General features: G+C 38.2%; 1 protein-coding gene and 1 long non-coding RNA gene across 3 annotated transcripts in view; one reads left to right on the top strand and one right to left on the bottom strand.

Moving 5' to 3' along the window:
• Positions 1-1,569: 1,569 nt before the first annotated feature.
• Positions 1,570-24,378, bottom strand: part of LOC121316818 (sodium/potassium/calcium exchanger 3-like) — a 115,522-nt gene continuing 92,713 nt past the window's right edge. The window contains exons 7-18 of one of the 2 annotated variants that reach the window (XR_005950456.1): positions 17,899-17,973; positions 15,892-15,917; positions 15,101-15,154; positions 14,656-14,789; positions 10,947-11,107; positions 10,497-10,758; positions 9,773-9,939; positions 9,219-9,333; positions 8,366-8,478; positions 5,999-6,064; positions 4,672-5,210; positions 1,570-2,804 (exon numbers count right to left, since the gene is read on the bottom strand). Coding sequence is in view for 1 of the 2 variants with exons in the window: in XM_041252040.1 (XP_041107974.1) it covers positions 5,061-5,210; positions 5,999-6,064; positions 8,366-8,478; positions 9,219-9,333; positions 9,773-9,939; positions 10,497-10,758; positions 10,947-11,107; positions 14,656-14,789; positions 15,101-15,154; positions 15,892-15,917; positions 17,899-17,973 (1,323 nt within the window). In the remaining variant the exon portion in view is untranslated. Of the gene's footprint in view, positions 2,805-3,969; positions 5,211-5,998; positions 6,065-8,365; positions 8,479-9,218; positions 9,334-9,772; positions 9,940-10,496; positions 10,759-10,946; positions 11,108-14,655; positions 14,790-15,100; positions 15,155-15,891; positions 15,918-17,898; positions 17,974-24,378 lie in introns of those variants that run through there. The other variant, XM_041252040.1, reaches the window with a different exon arrangement.
• LOC121316819 overlaps positions 2,812-24,378 on the top strand; it is an 81,161-nt gene continuing 59,594 nt past the window's right edge. Inside the window, exon 1 of the long non-coding RNA XR_005950459.1 lies at positions 2,812-3,477. This is a non-coding gene — a long non-coding RNA (uncharacterized LOC121316819). The remainder of the gene's footprint in view (positions 3,478-24,378) is intronic.

Here is a 24,378-nt window from a genome sequence, read left to right as displayed (position 1 = left end):
TTGCCATTTGCAAGAATATATAATATATATATATATATATATATATATATATATATATATATATATATATACATATATATATATGTATATATTATATATATATTATATATATATTATATTAATATATATATATATATATATATATATATATATATATATATATATATATATATAATTAAATATATTAAAGGTCCATATGTGTGTTATATCTTCAACACAAGTACCAAGGGAGTGAATATCACATATTAACAAAGTTTGTTTGTGCAAGACAGAGAAACTGCTGAGAACAAAATAAAAGTTCTTACGGTAACATATTAGGAATGGAATACAATACAAATGTTTGCAGCTTATCTCAAAGTTTTTAAAGTTACTATATATATATATATATGCCCAGATTGATTAGAGAGCTGCTCTTCTCAGCTGGCAGCATTCTTTCTCTGGCTTGTTTGTGTTTACAGAGGCTGGCGCCCACTGCCTTTGAGAGTGGTGAACAGAGTTTCGCAATAAATATCAGAGGGACCCTAATAACAAGGAAAGCTGTCTGTTAAAGCTAAACCTCCTTCTGAATGGCTTCCTTTTAAATCCAAATGCTTTTTAACCCTCTCATAGTTTTCAAAGCTTTCACTCTAAGCAAAAAAAAAAAAGTTGTAGCGGATAGCCACTGTTTACCTTTTCACTCCAGCTGAAGCAATTTCTATACTTTTCACATGATAATTTAATGACCCCTTACTCCATGGATACACACACACACACACACACACACACAGACACAGACACAGACACACACACACACACACACACACACACACACACAGACACACACACACACACACACACACACACACACACACACACACACACACACACACACACACACACACACACACACACACACACACACACAGACACAAACACACACAAGCACACACACACACACACACACACACACACACTGCACTATGGATTTGCCTAGATCCGAATACAATACTATGTGCATTGCAAAAGAGCAGTGAAGATGTAAACAAGAGGTATTCACCACTACATTTTAACACATTTATTACACACTTAAACACAAGTATGTGGTTACTATAAGACATTTCAACAGAAATACAAAGATGTGTATATATTATTTTAAATAAATACTTTATGAGTGGCTTTACTTGAAGATCACATTGAATCTGAACAACAGTCATATACTTTATATACAGGAATGGATACATCTAGAACGTAAAACAACAGTAGCTGAGGGTGAAAGTCTACTAACTAAAGGGAGCGAACAAAGCATAAGATACTGTAACTCAAGGGGAAAGTTTAATTATCATTTGAAATATGGGTATGTGAACAAATTTTAAATGTAACTTTTTTTTTTTTTTTTTTTAATTTAGTTGTCAAACGGCTAGTCAACCCCAGTTTTTTTCTCCCCAATTCGGAATGACCAATTATTATTTTTATCCCGGTTCACTGCTGCAACCCTCCCAGCGACATGGGGAACGGAAGCTGAAACACGCGTCCTCCGAAATGTGTTCCTGTCAATCCATCATTTTTTGCACTGCGGATCCACAGCGATGCCACCAGACCTATAGTGCCAGAGGACAACACAGATCTGAATGGCTCCACTGCAGACCCGCAGGTGCCCTATCAGCCTGGTGAGTGGTGACCCGTGGATTGCCCAGTCAACCTAACCCTTCCCTATCCGGACGACACTCTGCCAATTATGCGCCGCCCTTTAGGAACCTCCGGTCACGGTTGGCTGTGACGTAGCCTGGATCTGAACCTGCGATCTCCAGGCTATAAGGCGCATCCTGCACTCCATGCAGAGTGCCTTTACTGGATGCGCCCATCAGGAGCCCCTCATTACAGCAACAGTCTGTAATGCCACATGAGACTGGGTGATATCAAGGATGACTGAATTGCAGAAATCTTTACACAAGAAGACTTGAAATAATCTATGTATACAAGCTATGTACACAGTACAAGATTCTTCCAATGAAAGGTCTGCAGTTTTATTCTCTTTAAAAATATTTTAAAACTATTAACAATTAACAACACAGTTATCAGAGAAAAGTAATCTTTTGTGGCACCTTCAAATGGTTCTGTGACACTATAAAAGAGAAACCAATCCTTCTAAACGACAGTTCACCTTGTCCAATCTTAAACAGTAAAATACTAATAATAAAAGCTAACATTGTGCATGTACCTAATATAACACTTCTAGAATCAGTGAAATTACCTGCTGGCAGTCCTTTTTGAAATCTTAGTTTGCAGCCAGGTTTGTTATTACTGAGTTATCAACCTTAACTAAATAAAGAGCGCTTCAGTACAGCATGGCACAGCTTTCGTTTATCATCCACTATTAATGTGCCAAATTCACTTAAATTTCAAAGAAAAGAAAACATTAAGACAAACGTAGACTACATAGCAACGAATTCCAGCATTGACATGACGGACAACACATCCATACAGAGGAAGCTTGCTCTGAGTACAGACCAATTCCTCATTATGATGCCTTTCACAGCTAAATGCTACAGAGCACTAGTGCTTAAATTAAATTAAATCACTTAGTGACCAAGATGCAGATTCCACAGTGAATGCTTGCTTGCTGGATAGTTTTGTTTGTAATATTTTGATGACGACTGGCTGGATTAATGCCTCCTGTACAGTGAAATTCCTCTATCAGTCAACAATACAGACAGAAAACCTCCTCAAACAGACTCCTCTGTGTGCTTCAGTTCAGATCACCTTCCTAGGGGTACAGAGATTAGTTCAGTCTCTGTGTCCATTCCATACTTGGCCTCTCTGGGTAACTAGAAACAAAAGGGTGAGTCGTGAAGGTGGTTACGTGATGCAGATGGTGAAACCATCCAATTTTAATTTAAATTCACATAGAGGCCCCCCCCAACCCCCCCCCCCCCCCCACCTAGCAAACCATCACCAAAGACAGCCCTGTAATAAGGGTGGAGAGTACAGAGGGGGTGAGGGAGGTTCAATCATAATAACATACAGCTGCTTTATGACATAATTTCTTTGTTCTTCAGTTCTTTGATTCTATTCAAACACGTTTCCACATGTACTGTGCGAGATCATGCTGCTGGTCCCAACACACTCCTAAAATAGATGTTTACTGGGAAAGGGAAATTATGCTCTGCATTTTATTTTATTGAATCCACCCTAAACTATTTCATAATTTCCCCACTGCTATTATAATTATATTTGTAACAGGGTAATTGAGATTCACAGGAGACACAGTGAGCAGTTGTTGCTTGCAAGAGCAGCCTAAGAATCTCCCAACAATCTTCTGAACATCCGATCTCTGTGTCTCCTATGAGTCACGTGATGATGAGCTTCTCCCATGATTCAAAGCAATCCGACCTACAAACTAAAGGTTAAATAATATCCTCATAAACAAACTGTCAGTGTAGTTCTTTCTTAGTCAGAAGTCTGAGACGAGTAACACAGTAAGAAGCTCTGCGTTTCAAGGTAAGATTTACTGAATTCATTTTTTTAGTTTTAAATCCCTTGACAATTTTACACACTCAGCTAAGGTTGGGGTGTGGAAGCAGCAGTATTTCATAGTACTAAGCAGTACTACAGATAAATCATTATCTACCTCTGTATTAAAGTATACAATAAAATATGGAAAGCTTACTGTTTCACTTATGGTGTATGCCTCAGACTGGTGTCATGAAAGGTATAATCTGTTAAAGTGACTGGTCCTAATAAGACTCTTGGTTTGGTTAGGATAGCTTTTTGATTTTATTCCACATAGAATCATGTAAATATAAGAGACCTATATTATATAAATAATGTAATAATAAGTTAATAAAGCCAGTATCTGATTGTATTGACTTTCCTGAGTCTTTACAATATTATTACTGTTCGCATGTTATCCTGTTACAGCAGGGGTCTCCAACCTTGGTCCTGGAGGGCTGGTGTCCCTCCTGGTTTTTGTTCCAACTGTACCCTAAATGATTTAATTGGACCAATGAATTAATTTAGTGTACATTTAGAACAAAAAGCAGGAGGGACACCGGTCTTCCAGTACCAGGGTTGGAGACCCTGGTCCTGTGATTTTCTTTTTTTTTTTTTCTACTTCATGGAAATAAAATGGGAATACATTTGAAATGCAAGAATGCTATTCTGTATAATCAAGTTTGTTTCGTAATGCAGTTCTAAGGGTAATTTTAAAGTAAAGGGCCAGTGATAAAGTCATTTCACTACAGACAACTACCATTACATGTTTGACTTGATTTACTTATAGTTCAATGCTGAGTATCAATACATTGAAATAATTGGAGGAATACTTAGAGGAAGACCCCCAAGAATTGCACAGTTCTGCAGCCCTTTACTAAAACACTGACCTTATAAAGCAATGTTGACCTTCAATAATCAATACAATACTTTTAAAAACCAGCAGGAAAAACAGAATCTTACACTCCACCTTCATAATAAAGCCCTCTGTTGGCTTGATAGGAGGCTGCATTCCATTTACTTGGGTGCCACAATCTCTCTTGGCATTATGAATTTCAATCCATATATGAATTTGGTACACAGGTAGAATGATGAGGGAAAACAATTTTAAACTAAGCAGCATCAAATCGTACCTCAGCACTCAAAAAGCAGAATTCTGAGCTGAAACTTCAAAAGAAGCAATTCCCATCTCCAAATACGTACCTGTACCTTTCATTAAGTTTAGGGTGTCACATATAATTGAAGTCTTCAAAAAAACAAAAGGGACAAATAAAAAAAGCAATCCATGATAGCATTCTCTTTTGTACAGCTCTCCACTGGTTAGCAGCAAATGAAACTGGAGTTGCCACAATCCATTGCAAAAGTCAGGTCAAAATCAGAAAAAAAAAAAAAAATTCACATCAACGCAGGAAATTTTTTTTTTTTTTACAAGTCTGAAAGATATGCTTTGTGGCTTTCTGTGCACCATATATTATTTTCTGTACCCAATAGAAATGCACAACTTGTTCGTATTGCACCATAGAACAAAAATAATTTATAAAACCAAAGACAGAAACCGGAACTATGTGCCCCCAAGCTGCCATGAAAGTGGATCAGAGCTCTTGGCACATTGGCAAGTTCACAAAGGTGAAGACATTGAACTCGATCATGATGGAGAAACACAGGAAGATAGCGTACAAGAGAAGGCAACCAAACCCCAGCTTCTTATCCAGCTTCCACTTGTTCAAGTGAACCGCCACAACCTACAGGAAGAGACCAAACATGCATGGGTGCCACAATAAAGTGACAACTTAAAGAGTAAGAGTGGACCCACATGCATGGGTGCCACAGTAAAGTGGCAACTTTAAATTGAAAAAAAACATTAGGCATCTGATGCAGTGCTTTAATTGTAGTCATCTATTTGAATTATTTTATCAAGGCTCTAAGTGAAACACATTGAGGACGGTCAAACGCTGTCATTGCAGATTCAGCAGAAGCTTTCCTTAACACCGATGTGTGAACGTGAGATGAAACTGGGGGCTGCTGTGAAGCAGAGGTGTTGCAACACCATCGTCAGGATGTGATAGAAACTTTCTTCATTTGGCAATGGTGCTTGTTTGGTGCTAAAGGAGTGTCACATTTGACAAAAAATATGCAGAAACTCACCACGAATGACTGACAATGTTTTGGGTAAAAATGTCAGTGGCAAAACTGAGACCAGATTTACAAAACGAGTTGAAGCTTTTTCATATTATAACAAGTTAATACGTTGTACATTGGGTGTACCTTAAAGATGACTTAAAATTACAATGCGTTAAACTTTCATGGCGAGCTTCTGGGTGAATGTACAATGTGTTGTTTTCTTTATATTTTAGCATATGAAACCTTTCCAATTTTTAAAAAAAAAATCCTTCTATGCTTCAAACACTTTTGTTATAAAGAATATTGACGAAGACAGTATAGGTCAGATAGGACAGAGTGTGTTTAGTCCTTTGTTTACACAATACAACATAATTTTATAATATAATTTACTTTATATATATGCACTTACTGTGAGAAAAACTGAAGCTAATAACAGTCCCACAGAAAATATCAGTCCTTTGCTGTTCAAATGGATCTACAGGAAAAAGAAATAAACAAAAAAATGATTATTTTTTCTGCTTTCAGAAAGTGCTGACAAGCATTACTGACCTTGACATTCACTTTCTCCTGCCCAAAATTCTTGGCAGGCCCTGGAGACAGGGCTGTAGTCAACATCCAAGAAAAACAGAAAATCGCATACTTTCATGTAGCTTTTTTTCTTGAAACATGACTGGGAACTGACACATAATGGCAATACGTTGAGAATAGAAAGTAACCTGCAGGTGATAATAGACCAAGTTCTATTCCTAAAAACTGAGCCTAAACACTGTGTAACTGCAGGTCTTCCTCCTCAGCATTGTATGCGAAAGAACTCAAACGTCCATTCAACGTATTATCCACACCAGTGAAACATTTCTGAAGATCTGTCGTCACCCAAACCAATTAGAGGCCAGCACTCACCATGAACTAGATCTCCATCTCTTCAAGAGCTTCTGTGAAGGAATACCCATCTATTCATCACTATTGGATGAGCAGTGTAAAATACATCAATCCACACCTTTGTGCAGCGTATATGATGACAAATATCAGTATAATAAAACATATATTTATCTTTGCTTTCTCTCAGTAGCCTTTGTTAAGAACTGCACTGCGTAATGAACAACAACAACAACACTATTATTATTATTATTATTATTATTATTATTATTATTATTATTATTATTATTAATAATAATAATAATAATAATAATAATAATAATAATAATAATAATATTCTGTATTTCTAACTCAATTAGTGTCTTATGCATGCTGCACAAAGAAGAGAACCACATCTGGAAGGCAATGCTTGGTTGGTTTGTTCATCTAATCTTATGATGCACGGGTGACCTATGTAAAATCACTGGGAAATATTGTGCTGTGCCTAATGGTGTACTGTACAGTATATGTCTGTTAATTACAACCCCTAGGACCCAGAAAGCATTTAACTCCTGTTTGTGACATCATCATCATGATATTGTTCACAGAGTTCACAGAGTTCACACTTTTCATTATTAAAGCTTTGCATGTCAGATAATAGAAAATGGTCTGAGGCCTAGCAGAGAGACCATTAGCCTTGGAATGAGGCGAGTCAGGATGGTGGGCACTCTCGCAACTTGTCATCGTGACAGTGTCTTGAGGGACACTGACTGGTTTATTAAATCTATCCAGAACCGTCGTCATATCATTAAATTACTTTGTATTCTGATTTCCACAAAAACACCTCATCACTACAAAATGGCACGTAAACAAACGGTAAAATGTGCCGCTGTTACTCTAGCTACACACAGCTGGAAATTGATCGAGTTCTTGAAAAAAACCTGAATCAGGCACAAGTCGCCGAGCAATTTGGTGTTTCCTGTTCTCGCAAGTTGCTTCACTATTCTGTTGAATAATGCGCATGTCTTGTATACTGCTGCTGCATTTTGTAACGTGTTTGTAGGGGTGCTGTGTTAATTTAGTTTGACTGTTAGTTTATGAACCTTAAGCTAACCCTATGTAACGGCCATTATTTTGCCTTTGCCATTGCGATAGACTGAAACACACCCATCAGCTAATTTCATAGTATATGGCGACCGTGTTTGCATTAGTTTTATTAACATTAGTTTGCCCGTTATTTTATTATTATAGTTTATTAACAAACACTTTCCTATTTTTTTGCTTTAACTTATTCAGTTAATTTCACATGCTGATGCACATGCTTCGTGAAAAGAAACACATATGTATGTATTTATTTATTTGTTGATTCATATTGTGTCTGGTGGCTAACTCTGTTTTAGAGAACACTTCGTCTACAAGAACACTTCGCTTGCTTCCCAAGGGGTGTACTCTTAGCCGGAGTTTGAGTTTTTCCATAATCATAAATATTCAAAAGAAAGCTAAATGATGAGTGGTAGATACTACTGTAGATAAACTACCTTTAAAGGGAAGATTCAGGCAAACTTTGAGGGTGGACTGGTTGATGATCCATTACAGGTCCAAAGTCAAATAACAGGTGCACCACTGCTATTTATATATTATATAGCACAGTCACACTACATTTTGAAAGGAATATAAAGCTAGGCTCATACAGTAGGTAACATATAGTTGAAGCGTTTCAATGCTTATAGAGAATCCTTGTCAGTTTTGCCCCCCCAACCAATGCGACGCTCCCCCTGGAATCCCCAGCGAAGACCGGTGACTGCACACAGCCAGGATGCGAACCTGTGCTCACGCTGCACACCATGCGGCTGTGCTTTAACCAGACAAGCCACTCGGGGACCGCATGTAAGATATCATTTATCGTATTAAATACACTTACATATGAGCCATAATCGATGGCCAGTGTTTGCAGTGCCCAAGGAAGTCCCAGTCCTATTAAGATATCAAACACATTGCTGCCAATGGAGTTTGAGACTGCCATGTCCCCCATACCTGCAAAAAGACACAATCCAATGCAAACAATACAGGCACCTACTGTGAGGACATGGGTTAAAAATTATTTATAAGTTTAGCAAATTTATTCTAAAATAACAAAGCTTCAACCCACATGAAATATTTCAGCATTTCAACTATACAATGATATAAGTGCTAAAAACTAGCTTACATATCCAAAGAAGCAAATCTCTCCATATCTTCTTAAAATCTGTATCCTATTTCTTTGTTTTTCATTCTCTCTTATATAAGCAGAGCTATGAGCATTGTTTATTCTTATGGGAATCACAGAACATGCTTAGGTTGCAGAAATTCATTTTAAACATGCACACAAATACACATAGCTAAATTAAATTACATTTAGCTGGTTGGAAATGCTGAATGACATATTTAAGCACAGCACAGAGACCACGCCAGGGGATAGAGTTTAAAACAAAGCCAGGAAATCATTTTGAACCAAGAAGACAACATTCTGGGATGAATCAGCTTCTGGGAACCGGACAAGCATTGATGGGCAGAATGGCATCATCTAGATTGTAACTCTGATTATGTTCTCATGAAACTCAAATGCAGTTAATGGAGCTAATGCTATTTCAATTCAATCAATGATGGTATTTGGTTAACTTAATCCTAAATAAAGCCCATGCTTTCTTTGTATGTGTTAACTGCACCTCTATTTCTCTAAGCTTGGCCACTCAATCCTTCGTTTAGGTTCCAGAGATCACGACCTCTTGTCTTACCTTGTCGTGCCACTATGAGGCTGGCCATGCAGTCTGGTACGCTGGTTCCAGCTGCCAAGAATGTGATGCCCATGATCACATCAGGAATTCCCAGTGTGTAGCCGATAACTGTCACCTAGGCAATGGGAGTGACTTGACCACATTAGTGGCAGGGTCAGGATGTGTTAGAAATGTTTAGACTGGTCAAATACATTTTTCTGCAACACAAATAATATAACAAATCTGTCTTAAACTGAACAATTTAGTTGAATTGGCCTTAATAATTACCCAGCAATCATCATGCCCACACATGTAATGAAAACGTTTACCGGTATTTGCTTTCTGACACCATTTCTGCAGTGACTCTTTGAAAGGTCTGTTTTTATTCCTTAAGTTTCTGCTAGCAACATCAGACACGATTAGGGGGGAAAAAAAAAAAGTATGGGGTATCATATTAAAAAATAAATAAATAAATAAATAAATAAATAAATAGATGCGAAAATATAAATAAGAATACCAAATAAAGAACCTGTTTTTAAGTAATGTGGAGTTTTTAGCGTATCACTGCTACTTACCATCCAGACCATGATGTAGGAGAAGCCTGCGATCCAGATGGTAGATGTTGCGAAGGTGACCATGAACCATTTCTCCCAGCGGGGGTTGGCGCAGTTCGGGACAGTGAAATACAGCAGAAGACTCAGTGGCCAACCAACAAGCCACTTGACCTTATTAAGTGCACCAGCTGTGAAGAGTTTCTGTTATTTAGTTCTAAGTCTTTAACTGACTGTTTTTTGACAGGAGAAAAACACTTGGTACTTTTATATAATCAATTGATGACGGTAAGTAAAGTAATTTCAGGTCTCTTAAGTTCTCTCTTAAGTTTTTTTCCACCAGGAAAATTAACATAAAATTCCCTTCAGAAACAGGCGTCTGTTAAAGACCGGAGTGAATGCTTTGAACAAAGGGCCTCTTGTGTCTTAAACTAGACTGTTTATCTGGGGAAAGTCATTTCAGTGAAACTCATAACTTGGATTTCTTCACTATGCCTACCTACAAAAGCATTATATAATGAGTCACATTCTTAAAATGTTAGTGTGCCAGACAGTATATACACTGAATATCAGTACAACCTGCAGTTTAGAAGTATTGGGGCTTGAATGCCATTGCCAGCAACTGGGATAAGGGTATTATGCAATGGATGGAACTAGAATGAGACAATTATATCATATTTAACCTTTTTACATAGGCCTCCTATTTGGGTGCCAACAGCCTTGGCACCCCTTAAGGTCTGCCTGTTACCTGGCAGTTCAAAGGGCACCAGGGGTCCTTCGGTGTCATCATCTTCCTCTTCCTCCTCGTCATTCTCATTGTTCTCGTTGTCCTCGTTTTCGTTCTCCGTCTCGTTCCCTGCTTCAATCCCATCCTCCTCACCATGACGACCGTTCAAGCCCCTCTCGGAGGAGGTGCCCAGTCCGTTCTCGATCCTGTGCATGTTGGATATCCTGAGGGCCACCTCTGAATCGCCGTTGCTGAAGGACTTGTTGTTTATCAGCTTCTGCCTCTGTCAGGATAAGGAACAATGCATATGTAAGCAATTTACTGGTATTGCTTAATCTGTGAGCTCTAAAGATGCATGCCTGTACCATCAATTCAAAATGACTTCACAGCAACCTGGCTAGTTTTGTCATTGTTCTGAAAGCACCCTAACTCATTTCACATAGGTCCCCAGCAGCCACTGGATCAAAGTACCTCAGTAATGAGCAGGCGGCTGGCCATGGTGAGCCTGGTTCTGGGGGGAAAGTGGCTGGTGATCATGATCCTGAGGCCCGCATCGGAGAACGAGAGCTGGTGAGGGTAGGCAGACAGCAGCTCATCCACCATAAGGACTGAGGCCTTACTATGGAAATTCGCTAGACAGGGACAAATCATAAACATCATTTTTATGTGATAAAAACAATTAATTTCAAGTCATTTCCTATATTCAAAATAATAACAACAGATAGACCTGTTGTGGTTAACTCTCGGTTATAATCTGCACTAAAGCTCCACTCAAGTGATGTATAATGTCACCAGAAATTTTATTCAGTTATTAATCTTGCCATTCACTGCAGTCCGTCTGTTGTTGTGAAATGATTTCTGGTACGCCTAGTACAATTGCTTGTAAAAATAATTATCAAACTGTTTGAAATAAGATCTCCTTTATCAAAAAGTTTGTTCTTACTCTCTTAGGAACAGTTATCTAATATGTTATTATAGTTGGAAATCTGACCCAAGATCTTTCATTGCAAATTTTTGTACAAACACACTAAAAAAACCCATGCAGATAATATCTTCCCAGCTGTATGACATATATCTTCCATCACGGGGAGTGTACAGCTGTGGCCAAAAACATTGCATCACCCTACAGAATTAACAAACATTGCTTCATAAAGTTGAATGAAATCTGCTGAATAACGTTAGGTTAACATATTGAACTACATACCACTTTGTAGTTTTCCATATACTTCATGAAAAACTGACAACAAATTGTTTTATTGTAACTAAGGAATCACATAGACTACCTTTTCAATTTTTTTTTAAAGAACTGATACTGTCAGTAACTCAAACTAAGTGGCAGTGAAACAATTAATGTTTACTGGACACCGCTGGTAATGGAACTTGACTGAAAGAATCACAGAAAACCCTGAAATAGAAATGTAACCATTACTCATATGTATTTACCTCCTAAAAACCTTCACTTGATTCACCGTAAGGCCCAACCACTGAAGGTGGCCGGTGACAAGTTCTAATTGGGCCTCTGCCTGTGCTGGAGACTGCACAAATTAACCAGTCCTCCACAAAGTCGAGTACTCTAATGCCTTTGAGACTCAATGGGGCCAAAATAGCTTCCATGCACTTCGAGAAGGCACACGGAACTAGGCAGAGGTCAAATGGCAGGACATAGAACGCGTACGCAGTTCCCTGGAAGGCAAAAATTGGTACTTCCTCTGTGCTGGTTTTATGGGGATGTGAAAATAGGCACCCTTGAGGTTCACCGTGGTGAACCACTCTCCTGGCCTGATTGGCTACAACAGCTGTTGCATTGTCAACATCTTGAACTTCCTTCGAGGTCGAGGTCAAGGATCAGTCTGAGGCCACCATCCCGCTTTAGCAATAGGAAGTACATGGAGTAGAACCCTTCCTCCTTCTCGAGGGGCTCTATCATGCGAATAGCCCATTCTTGCAGCTGAGCTGTCACCTCCTGAGACACCACTTTGGTGTCTTGTGGGTCTGTGGCTGATGTATCTCCATCTGCTCTGAATCTGCTGATCACCTGGAACGGCAACTCTTCTTCCTCTTCCATGGGGGAGAAGAAGGAGAGGCTGAGCTTGAGGAGATTGAAGAAGACTGTGAAGACGGTTTCCTGTCTGGGCTACTTTCTCGGATGTGTCGTCCCCTCTCCCTTGGCGCAGAGCCCTGGGGTAAGGATGCAGCCACCTCTCTAAGTGAAAATGGGGAGATAGTGCTGAGCAGAAGTAAAGGACGCAGAACGTTCCTTGGCGCTGTGGGATAACCTCTCCTCATGCATGCACTTGGAAAAAGGGGCAAAAAAATTGCAGAAGCTGCGATTAACCAGTGCCTCGTTGGCCTGCTCTGGCCCTAGACAGGACGAGCACCTGCCGTGCTTGTTCTCTATAGGCACTGGCCTTGCATGTCTTACAGGGATAGATGCAAGGAGCAAGCATGTACAGTATAGGGTTGTACAGCTGCTGCCTCAATCTGCTTATATATGGAACAGGTGGGCCAAGACCGGGTCAGTACCAGGTCAGTTTGGTACTGGTTTGATATACTAAACACTGGGTCGGTAATGAGTGGGAACCGGGTTGGTACCGGGTCTGTTCAGCACTGGTTCAGTGTACTTAACAACAAGTCGGTACCGGTTTGGTTCGGTACCAGTGTGGTAACCTCAGTCCTGGTTCGGTATCGGGAGTAGGTCAGTGACTTTGGTACTGGTTCGGTACGGGTCCACTGGGTAGCAGTTACTGGTTGGTTCGACACTGGTGCGGTAACCTCAGTCCCGGTTAGGTACCGGGTCAGTATTGGGAGCGGACTGGTTCGGTAACACAGAAATAACACAATAATATTTTTTTTTTCTCAACAAAAAACAGTAATTTAATAATTACATAAATAATATAAAATGTCTTGTATGGTGCTAATTAGCAAAAACGAGAAAGAAAATAAGCTCTAGCCGGAGCTATGCAGCCTGGGGGGAGAGCATAAATTCAGCTGACTTATGTTGCTGGATCCCTGGGAAGGACAGACTCAAGTCGCTTGCTTCACGCGGGGTACAAGGCCGCAGCAGGACATAGCTAACAACAGGGTGTAGTGCACACAAATGCACGTAAAGAGAAAAACTATTTCAGCGATTTGTTTAATTATCACATTTAAAATGTGTAAAAAACACATCATATTCTAAATATATTCAGATATAAGCAACAATGTACTTATCTGAACAAGGCTCTCCGATCAGATCAGTCTTAAAAGGAGAAATGGCGCTGAGAACTCACAGACTCAAAGAGCAGCTTTGGTATACAATTTTCAGAATTTGGGTCTTTAGGAGGTAAATATCTGTTCAGGTTACATTTTGTACTTGAAAGAGAACAGCTACAAACCAACTGTTAAGGTATTTTTTGGAAAGGCTCTTTGGTGTTTTGAAAACAAATGTAAAGTGGCTGCCACACATGACTGTTGAGACAAAAATGTCTGTGCACACTTGAAGTATAACGCTATAATTTCAAGAAAAACCCCAGTGGTGTAGTACAGCAAGTCAGCACAGCCCACTGGCTGCTTACCAAACCTGATTTTCCACCTCTAGCATGTTCCAATTAATTCCATTTGTTTACAACATCTAAACATTAAGCTGAAGGGCTGAATATCTACTACGTCATGAGTACCATTCGGTAACGTCAAAGTAAACCGAATCGACAACTACAATAGGTGGTTTATTCTGTCTGTCGCTTTACAGGGAGAGACTCGGAAATCATGCGAAATCTAACGAAAAATAACGACAGACGTTCTCCGTTCCCTTTTGGTTTACCGATCTTTGAAACTGGATATTATTATAGATTTACAAACCTCTACATTGCTAAAGCATAATTCGCCACATTGTGTTTCAGATATTGTACGCTTTAAAAACAATCAAGTATTTGAATAATACGTACCGGTATTGATCTCTCCAGATGAATTTATCGACTAAGGCCACTTCACTAACCTAATGAAATACAACATCATGGATTCACCTTTGTTGCTGCCCATGTTTGTATCAGTTCATTTCAGATATGCTTTTGTCATAGCCTCTTCCTAATTTTATAAGTAGCAGTATACAATGTATAGCCACAGGGGTGCTGACAACAGCTGGTCATTTAATAATAATGCAATTATATATAGTAAACATGCTCCTTGAAATGTAAAAAGGTACCTTTCTTGAGTAACACCACAGTGGCATCACAGTTGCCGCCGTCATCAATGTCCGTGTTGTTCGTCGTCCCGTTGGTCATGTTTATTATGGTCTTCTTCCTGCGATCAATATAACGGCGCGCCCTGTAGTTGAACCTGAAGCAACATAAGAAAAAGCCTTTACAAAATAAAAAAAATGCATGCACACACACATGACCCCCTACAATTAAAAACATTTTACTTGGCCATTTCACTACTTAAAAGGTCTGCAAACAGAGATTTACTTCCACCTTGAATAGTACCAGACACCATTCATAAAATATAGAAATAGACGTTTTCTAGAATAGTTTCTTTCAACACTGCACATTTGAGACCTATCAATGCAAGTGCAGAAGATGGAAGATTTCTTTAATTATTTCGTTTGCCACCACTTTCACTATGGCTGGATTGAAGTTCCCTCAACTTACTTCATGATCACTATGTACACCACGTACATAAGGACTAGTACCAACGACTCCCACCTGCCAAGCAAAAAGAAACATTTTCAATTAAAATAAAAATAGCGTTTCCAACAACCGTGAGTACTATCATTTCATATTATAGCAGCAGGTTTTACATGTACAAAACAGGCTGACCACATTGCCACTGTAATAATAAGAAATGCAAAACATATTTTAACTACAGCACCCATGACGTGCAGTAGTCATTACAACATGTGGCCACTAGAGGGAGTGCCAAATCATAACAGATTGCAAGTATTTGTCAGAATGGCCACCCCCAACCCCCCCAAAAAAAACAAATGCTGAACTGTAAAGTAGTCTCCCTTCCTGTGTCAATAGATGTATTAGTTGGTCTATGTTTCTTAAACTGTAGGCTACAAATAGAAAAAGGAATATTGAGTAATTTACTTACAAAGTTTTTTTTTTTTTTTCTTGTAAATTACAAGTACATACAACCTCAAGGTAATACACTTTTGAGGGTCAAATTATACACGGGCATCTCGACTAGTTTTTTTTACAATACAAAGCAATTCCGTGCATTGGATACAACAGTCATTATTAAAAAAAAATAAAAATAACTGACTAGCTTTGCACAAACTAAATTTGCTGAAGCGCTGAAGAAGCTGAAAACGCAGTATATGCTGTAATCTTTAGTTTTATTTATTTTTAGAATACAGTATAAAGGAGGAATGGAGGGTTTGAGGGACTCAATGCAGGTGTAGTCTTAGTATATGAAAATGTTTCACACCAGGACTCACCAAGACACTTTCTCATCATGAATAAACTGCAAAAAAAAAAGGAACAGGGATTATAAAAGGTCATGATATCTGGGTTCTGTATAGAGATTTCTACAAAAAGACCATAGTTTCTGACACAGCTGCCACTCTACCACATTGTTCTGCATTCCTTCAATATGCTTCACCAGGCATTCGCAATGCTTCACCAGGCATTCGCAATGTTTGACCACACTTTGCTTTTTGCAGTTATAATATTTAATATGGCTTAACAATACAGTAACAATACAGTACCGGACCACAAGTGGATTAAAGTTCTATTTGGGCCAGCCTTTGCAATAAATTCCCACAGGATGGCAGAAAAGGCATTGTGTTTGTGGCATGATGAGATTATAATGTGGTGTTGTGGACACTAGTGTCCTATAAGAATTTCTTCCAATGTTTGAATGATCAGGCAGATCTCTGTAAACATACAGGGCTGTCTGCATAAAAACAATTTCATCATCAATGGTTTGAGCTGACACCTGATGACACAGGACATATTACCACACAATTAGAAAAGCTATTGGTGTTTTACTATTTCAAAGCCTCCTACTTTCTGCTCCAGTTTAAAAATGGACTGTACGTTTTAATGGGACTACCTCAACACAATACATGCTTAAGTTTCTTTTTGGTCTGCACATGCTGACAGAGAAGATGTTGGATTGGTACTGTACCCTGTATCAAACCAGAGCGGACAATGAGTCGATTGGCAGGGCAGACAGACTGGCAGACTCTTCCATTTCAGTAATGGCTTTTCAATCTCTAGACATAATTCTATGTGGTAATTAAGATATTACATTATTTCTAAATGAATTGTCCACATAAATCCCAACCAATATATTTGATATTATGTTTAACTGGGAAATGGGTTACTTAGTTTTATTATTCAATAGACATGATGCCAAGCTGTTAGATCCCTTATAAAAGCCTAGCACTGTATTTCTGCAGTTTTTCCATGGTTATACTATGCATTTAACACAGTTTACCCTGGTTTGACATATTTCTTAATATGCTTGACTCATCCCTTCACTCAAGTATCTCAAGACAACTTTGGTGAGTGCATGGTAAGTTCAGGTTGAATGAGCAAGCTGCACAAATGCATTGTGTTTAAAATAAACGAAAAACAAGCACTACGCTAACCCAGGTTTCTCTGGATATTTAAATCTGTGTTTTTGCAACAGTTACAATTTCAATGGTAACTTCAATGTAGTCTTTTTCCATATATAGCACAGTTTAAAAACTTTCGAACCACAACAATATGACTATTGCATTATTGTGCTGTATGCTTGTATTATCCAACAGATTGAGGGTGTAGATAGCAGGTGCACACATTAATTAAAACCATGGAGTAAATGCTTTGAAAATGTCTCTTTAGTTCTTTTTAACTAAACAGAAGCAGGAGAAAGCATGCTGACATTTTACATTACATTCAATAAGAATCACAGAGAATGATTGACACGTCATTACAAGGGATGGTTAAAAATAAAGCATGGAAATGACATTTTAAGCTACTTACCAGCATCATATTTACAGTGCACTAGCAGACGGTTTTTATCTATGACTTCTGTCTATTATACTTTGTCAGTAAAAGACCATCCTGGTCAGTAACTGACAAGCAGTATTGAAAAGGTTACTTCCATAACAATTGTTATGTTCACATTACTAAAGATCAAGAAATAAATGACGAAATAAAGAAATGCATCACATTGCGGATCCCCCCCCCCGCTTCAGGAGATAGCTGATTAGTAGCTGGTCATAAAACCTTGTGCCAACACTGCTATCACAATAATGCTGCAATTCAAGAGTGAAATCAGTATATATATATCTTCTTACCCATAGGGGTCAGCATTAATATCCATAAGAGCATTTCCATAAAACCACTCTAGCCTTGTTACAGTTGTGTTTGGGCTGGATTTGGCAAATGATCCAAAGTAAGATTTAGTGCTAATAATACATGATACTTACATGAGTATGAAAAATAAATCTTACCACAATAAGAGCTACAATTGACAGAGTATAGTAAGATGAGTCCCGAAGAAGGGTCCAGCAAGACAAATGAACAGTCTGTAATGAGAGAGCAGCAGAATTCAGTCAGTGAGTATAGACACACACACACACATATATATATATATATATATATATATATATATATACACACACACACACACACACACACACACACACACACACACACACATGAGTTAGTGGTTGGAAATTTTGGCCTGTGATTGGTTAAAACCTCATTATTGGAGGAAAAATAGATTCAACTAATGCCACCAGGCAATAGTCTCTGTCTGTCTGTCATGTGATTGGTTCATATACACATACAAACATACATTGGTATACACACACACACACACACACACACACACACACACACACTCAGCGAAACAGTTAATTTTTTCTAGTGAACTCCCATAGAGGAACGTTGTTGAGAAAATCACAGGATTCATAGAATACAGAAACACAACCCCTGAAGATTCCATTCTATTCCATGTGATTATCCACTGTACTTACTTGCTTTTGTAATCCCTTGCTGCTAAACCTACATAAATAACAAGGTAACAAGGACAGGCTGACTTTGCACCTTTAAATCACTTTGGAAAGGGCTTGCATCAGTTGTCTTCACTAGCATATGACACACAGGTACCCGAGGGGCACCACGTTTAGTTTAAATCATAATCCTGACACACACAGGGTTTTAGCAGATGCTGTAAAAAGCATGCCGTACTCCTCTACCTGTTCTGCATTATGCCAATTGAATTATTTGGCATTTCAAATGTTGTATGTACAGTTGTATCACTTGCCTGTTTTGGATGCTGTCCATTACAATCTCACCCAGTGGATGATAATAATTACTACTAACTAGTACTTACAATAGATAACATGCATGGCCTTTTGTATAGAGATTGACGGTGTCTACAGCTGATCGGCAACTGTGAATCACTGCCAGTCAAAACACAATTACAGTCGAACTGTTGGGTTAAATTGGGTTGGGTACATGGACTAAAAAAATCTTATTTTATTTTGCATTCATTTAAAAGTAACACATAAAGGCATTTTGAAATGCAGCTTCAAAAATGATCTCCCTTACCATCATCACATGTAGTGTATACTTCAGAACAAAATCTGCACCTAGGTATATTGACACCTTATGGTCGAGACTGAGTTAATTTATTTGTTTAAAATAAAATTGTATATCTAGGTAGAAATGTGTTACTGTGGCACTCAAGAGAACATAATGATTGATTAATAAAGGTGAAATGGCTTGTATGATTCTTTCTAGGACTGAAGCCAAGGTGATTATTATATATTTACCAGTTTCTATATAAATTAGATGCACTGTACAGTATAATTAATGTGGCAGCTTTGTTCTAGAGTGTTCCCCTTTGACACATCACTGTCTATGTACATAAAACTAGGCTGGCTCTCACTGGAGGCTTTTTTAATAGCATGGTATTTTTGTGTTTATGGTTTTGAAAGGCTTGGAACCTCCTTATTTGAGTGCTCTGGTAGAAAGGGCTTCCACTGGCTACAGTTTACACGCTCACGATTCTATTACTTTGGCTGTTCCAAAGGCTTAAAACATGTATGGGAGAATTATCTCTTGCATATCAACTCCTGAAGACATGGACTTGTTTCCATCATAGTATGAAAATAGAAGGTGATAATCTTGCGTTCTCTGGTTTTAAAGATCGGATTTGCGAATTGCTTAGAACCTCCTGCCAATGCTTCACCTTCAATCCACATTAACACATAGATATGAATTTTATTTTTTGATCGCTGTATGTTGCTGATTAAACCAAACATGTTTTTGTTTTCCAGGACCACCTTTTAAACAAGGCCTCGGTCTCAATGGGTAAATCTCCTCGTGAAATAAATAAATAAAAATGAGTAGATAGCAGATACAGGACATTGGGCTGGATGTTAATTAATCTTCCTGCTCCTTATTTACAGATAGGAAGAGAAAACAGCTTTACATTTTGACATGCCACCTGTCCTTCTACACAGTAATCTAGCATGCCACTAATCTATATATATTGTCACCCACTTATTCCAAATGGGGATGGATATCTCCCATATATTTCTACTGACACCGTACTGGCTAAGCTATTAAAGGCTATATCTTGGCATTTAGTTACCCAAATGTGACTGAATTTTGAATGGACTTTTTTCTAATAAGTGGTTTCATAACCTAACTAAGGTTATTAGCTCAGCCACGCCAATGGTCTACGGGTAACTGAAATCAGACCACATCGCATGACTAAACAAAAGGTACCAGGATCCATAGCCATAGCCTTATCCATAGGCCAAGCACAATACAGTCATGTCAATAAACAAGACTTTCTGACCATGGTGGTCACTGTGCTCCAATTCTACTATGACTGAGAGCTTACTGGCTAACATGCCTTCAATAAATGGAGCTAAACTAGTATGAAAATAACCTGAATAAAATGCCACCCAGAATGACAGAAACAGCAGGAAAACATAAGTTCTTCTTTGTTGTGTGCTGGTCTTCAGCCAAGGCCTTGTTCTTGCACTGTCATTTTTATTGTAGAACCAAAATACCCTTTTAGTCCAGTAATTGCCCCATCTAGAAACACATCTATTACTAGATGCTTTTAGGCCAGTAGCCATGACACAGCATATTTTACATCCTGTATGTCTGCTCATAACAAGTACTAACTACTGCATGCACTAAAGCTGAAGTAATATGTGTACTCAGTTCAAAACTCTTGCCTCTTTTAGCTCCATCGTTAAACTTCCCCTCTCAGTGAGAGTGATGTAGGTAAGTAGTGGCCTGCTGTGTCTGGGTCCAGATACAAATCCAACAGTTGTCAATATCACATGCAATACAATACAATACGAACTTGGCTTGAACAGTAAAGCTAATATACATTTGGTAATTATATATATATATATATATATATATATATATATATATATATATATATATATATATATATATATATATAACACACACTGAAAAATATGTATTTTGATTTTTGCACCAATCTTCACCAAACTTTTATCATACACTCCTAGCCATCTGCAGAATTTCAGATTGCATTTGGCAATAATCTGATAAACTTGTAATGAAACACACAAACATTTTTTTATTACATTATTGTGAGGACACTCCGTAGGTGCGTGCACTGGTTTAACATATAAAAACACAACCACACATTTTGTCTTTTGTGATGGCAATAAACTGTCATAGAGGCAACCAGATGAATATCTGAAATATATCACTGAGCGGTACTATATCACTGAGCAGTAATCATGACCTGCTACCCACATGGTGGGAAAATAAAGAAACTCTGTCAAGTCAAATTCTAGAGGAACTGTAAAAGTTAATTAATGATGACTATGTCACAAGCTTAATATTTCAATCCTTCACGTAAAAACACGCTGTATAAATGCAGTAACACAGATTATGCGAATTCTAAACTAGATAAACTCATACAGAATTTGGTTTTGACAGTCATGAAGGGAAACTAAGCATTGACCTTGAAATGGGGGTTATTTTTTTCAGATTAAAATAAAACAAAATTGAATTTCCATAATTTCCATGCTCTGATGTTCAAATAAATAAATCAACATAAATGCATTTGATGTATGGCAATGCTGATACTTTCAAAACGTGTAACTAGAGAATGATCTGCAAGTAGGAGCCCCAAGGCAGTCAGTGTATAAACAGATTTAAAAATTATTATTAAAGTAGCAGCTTGGTAGTAAATTTGTTCTGTGGTTTAATCCTCACTTTGTTTTAAATATTTTTTTTAATAATAAATGATATCCAAATCATTAGGGCAGGCAGAGCAGGTTGCTTTGAAAGCTACCTTACAACCCAGCTACCTTACAAACAGTATCATATCCCTTTCAATCAATCCAGTCTCCATTCCCATTATAGGAGGCTGTGTGGTCCAATGGTTAAGTGTCACTTAACCTCCTTGTGCTCTGTCTTTCAGGTGAGACGTTGTTGTAAGTGTCTCTGCAGCTGATGCATTGTTCACACACCTTAATCTTGTATCTTGTAAAGCGCTTTGTGACGGTGGTCTATTATGAAAGGTGCTATATCGTCAATGTCAACTGCTTAAAGAGTCTACTTGAGCTACGTGGTTCCTTGGAAGTATCATTCTTTAAAAGGCAAGGAGAACAGTTTTTAATTAATGAATGCAGTCATTATTTTTGTATTCTGTAGGGGTAGTTCAGAAACATTCAGCGACTGTCACTATCACATAGCTCTTTGTATTTATATTCAAAAACACGAATCATAGATTGTAACAAGAAAATATGGGTTCAACTAAATCAGCCTATACACTGCCAGAATGCACCACAGCTGTGTTTTTAGGGCATTTTGCAGAACTGGGGTATCCTGGGATTACCACTATAATGGGTTAATGCAATCCAGCTGGATTACCAGGTACTGTAAATGGCTCTAAAAAACAGATGAGATTAATTCCAGCAGGGTTTAGCAAAGCTGCCAAGGGATTATCCAAAGAAACGTGACGCCTTTTTGTTGTTTTCTAAAATGAGTAAGTCGCACTCCAAATGACAACTCTTTTAACAAACACTACACCTTTTTTAAAATAAAAATGATAATGATGATATTCATAAGGGGACTGCGTGAATAATTGTATTGTCTTCTTATTATAGGTCTCTTCATTTAGTGTTTGTTTAAAAAAAGTGTTCAAAGACCATTCGTTTGATGTAAATATTTCTGACCGGAAGATAGAGCTCGTAAACAAAGTAAAAGATCAACCCATTGTCACCAGATCTTGTCTTGAAGGAAACCTTCAAGGGATAGACTTCGGGCTAATTAGAATGTAATGCATTTCAGCTTGGAATGCTGATACAGACAGTGTGATTCAGCTTCTTGAAGAACATCATGGCATACTAATTCCGTTTTGAGTGCCTGAACTAAAGCTGTTAATGGACCCTGACTCAAACAAGGATGTTTATAGTGTGGGGTTATGGGGGTGCAAACACCCCACAAAATGTGTTTACACCTCTCAGGATTTGGGGGAAGAAAGGTATTGGTGTGGTTTTGTAGAAAATTTGGAAAGAAAGTGACAAACCAACATCATGCTAGTGGCACCACCGATTTTCAGAATCTAAATCCAATCAAATTAATTTCTCTTAAAATGCCATTTTAAAACAACTGCATTAAACACTGTCATGAAAACTTGCTTATTCCTGCCAAGCTCAGCGTTACTGTTGAACAGTACCAGGAAAGATCCTCTTTCTCAAAACTATCGAGGAGAATAACAACAGCGACTTAAAAAAAAAGAAATGAAATATGGAAACATGTCTATCATCAGAAGCTGTTAAGCTGTACATTTTATAACTGCTCTATAACCTGAAAGTAATTTCGATGGGGGGGGGGGGGGGGTCTGTGGGTGTAGGAAGTCACTTATCAACCAAGGAAAATGAAAAGTAAGTAACATACATTACAACAACGAAAAGTCTCTTGCCTAGCTAAGGCTGTGACTTGCGTTCTTTTCTTTAACAATAACACAGCGATAACAAATTTTAAAAAATATTCATGCCAGCAAGTCTATAGGCCAATATGAAACAAAATGCAATTACAAAGAAATGAAAGAAATACTGAAATGTAAATTACACTTGAGGGTAGGCTATTTGTGGTATTTTAATTAAGGTTGGCATTGGCTGGTAATTGGCCAACATTTATAAGCAAAGGGATCATGCTAATAGTAGCTGCAGTGGCTGTGGGAGTTATAATGGTTAGAATATCTTCCATCGGGAGGATCCAATGCCACATCCACAAAGGAACATTACGTCTTGCTAATAAAAATAATAACACCTTGTCCGAAGGTAACATTAAATGCAATGTTTCTGTTTTAAATGGGGTGGCAGCAGTATTTTCCACAAAACACTGCCTGCTGTTTCATTTGACAAATGAATGACCGGTGACGTCAATGCTGATAGGTACAAGTTGAGTCAGATCACAACCCATTCACAATAATACATTAGGTGCGAAAGTAGCGTGTAATAATTCACTGTAACTGTGAAATGAATTTGCACAGAACATAACACGTGGTTGTGATTCATCTGAAACTGCTGACAGCCACTGCATGTAGGTCTGCTGTACTGTTTTTTTTTTTCTTTCAAAAGTGAGAACAAAGTTACTAAATGAATTGAAAAACACAAACACACACATCAAGGTCTCCTCTCTATAGAAGCCACTCTTATGGAGCTCTGGTTCAGCACTCCACCTACAATACTCTGCCCAAGTGGATAGAAGGGCTACCACATTTGTTCTATGTGGTACTGTATTTGTTTCTGATGTATTTTGCAGGGGGTGTACCACCATACTTAGACAGAAGACCAAGAGAGAGGCCACTGGGATGATTTAAAAACTGTACAATTTTTACAGTGGCGGCTCGTCATAAGAGGCTATGGAGGCTAAGCCTGCATGTAATTTTGTAAGAGTAAAAAATAAAG

This window comes from Polyodon spathula, chromosome 6 (genome assembly GCF_017654505.1).
Source record: "Polyodon spathula isolate WHYD16114869_AA chromosome 6, ASM1765450v1, whole genome shotgun sequence".
Classification (NCBI taxonomy): domain Eukaryota; kingdom Metazoa; phylum Chordata; class Actinopteri; order Acipenseriformes; family Polyodontidae; genus Polyodon; species Polyodon spathula.
This window is presented reverse-complemented; position numbering and strand designations above follow the sequence as displayed.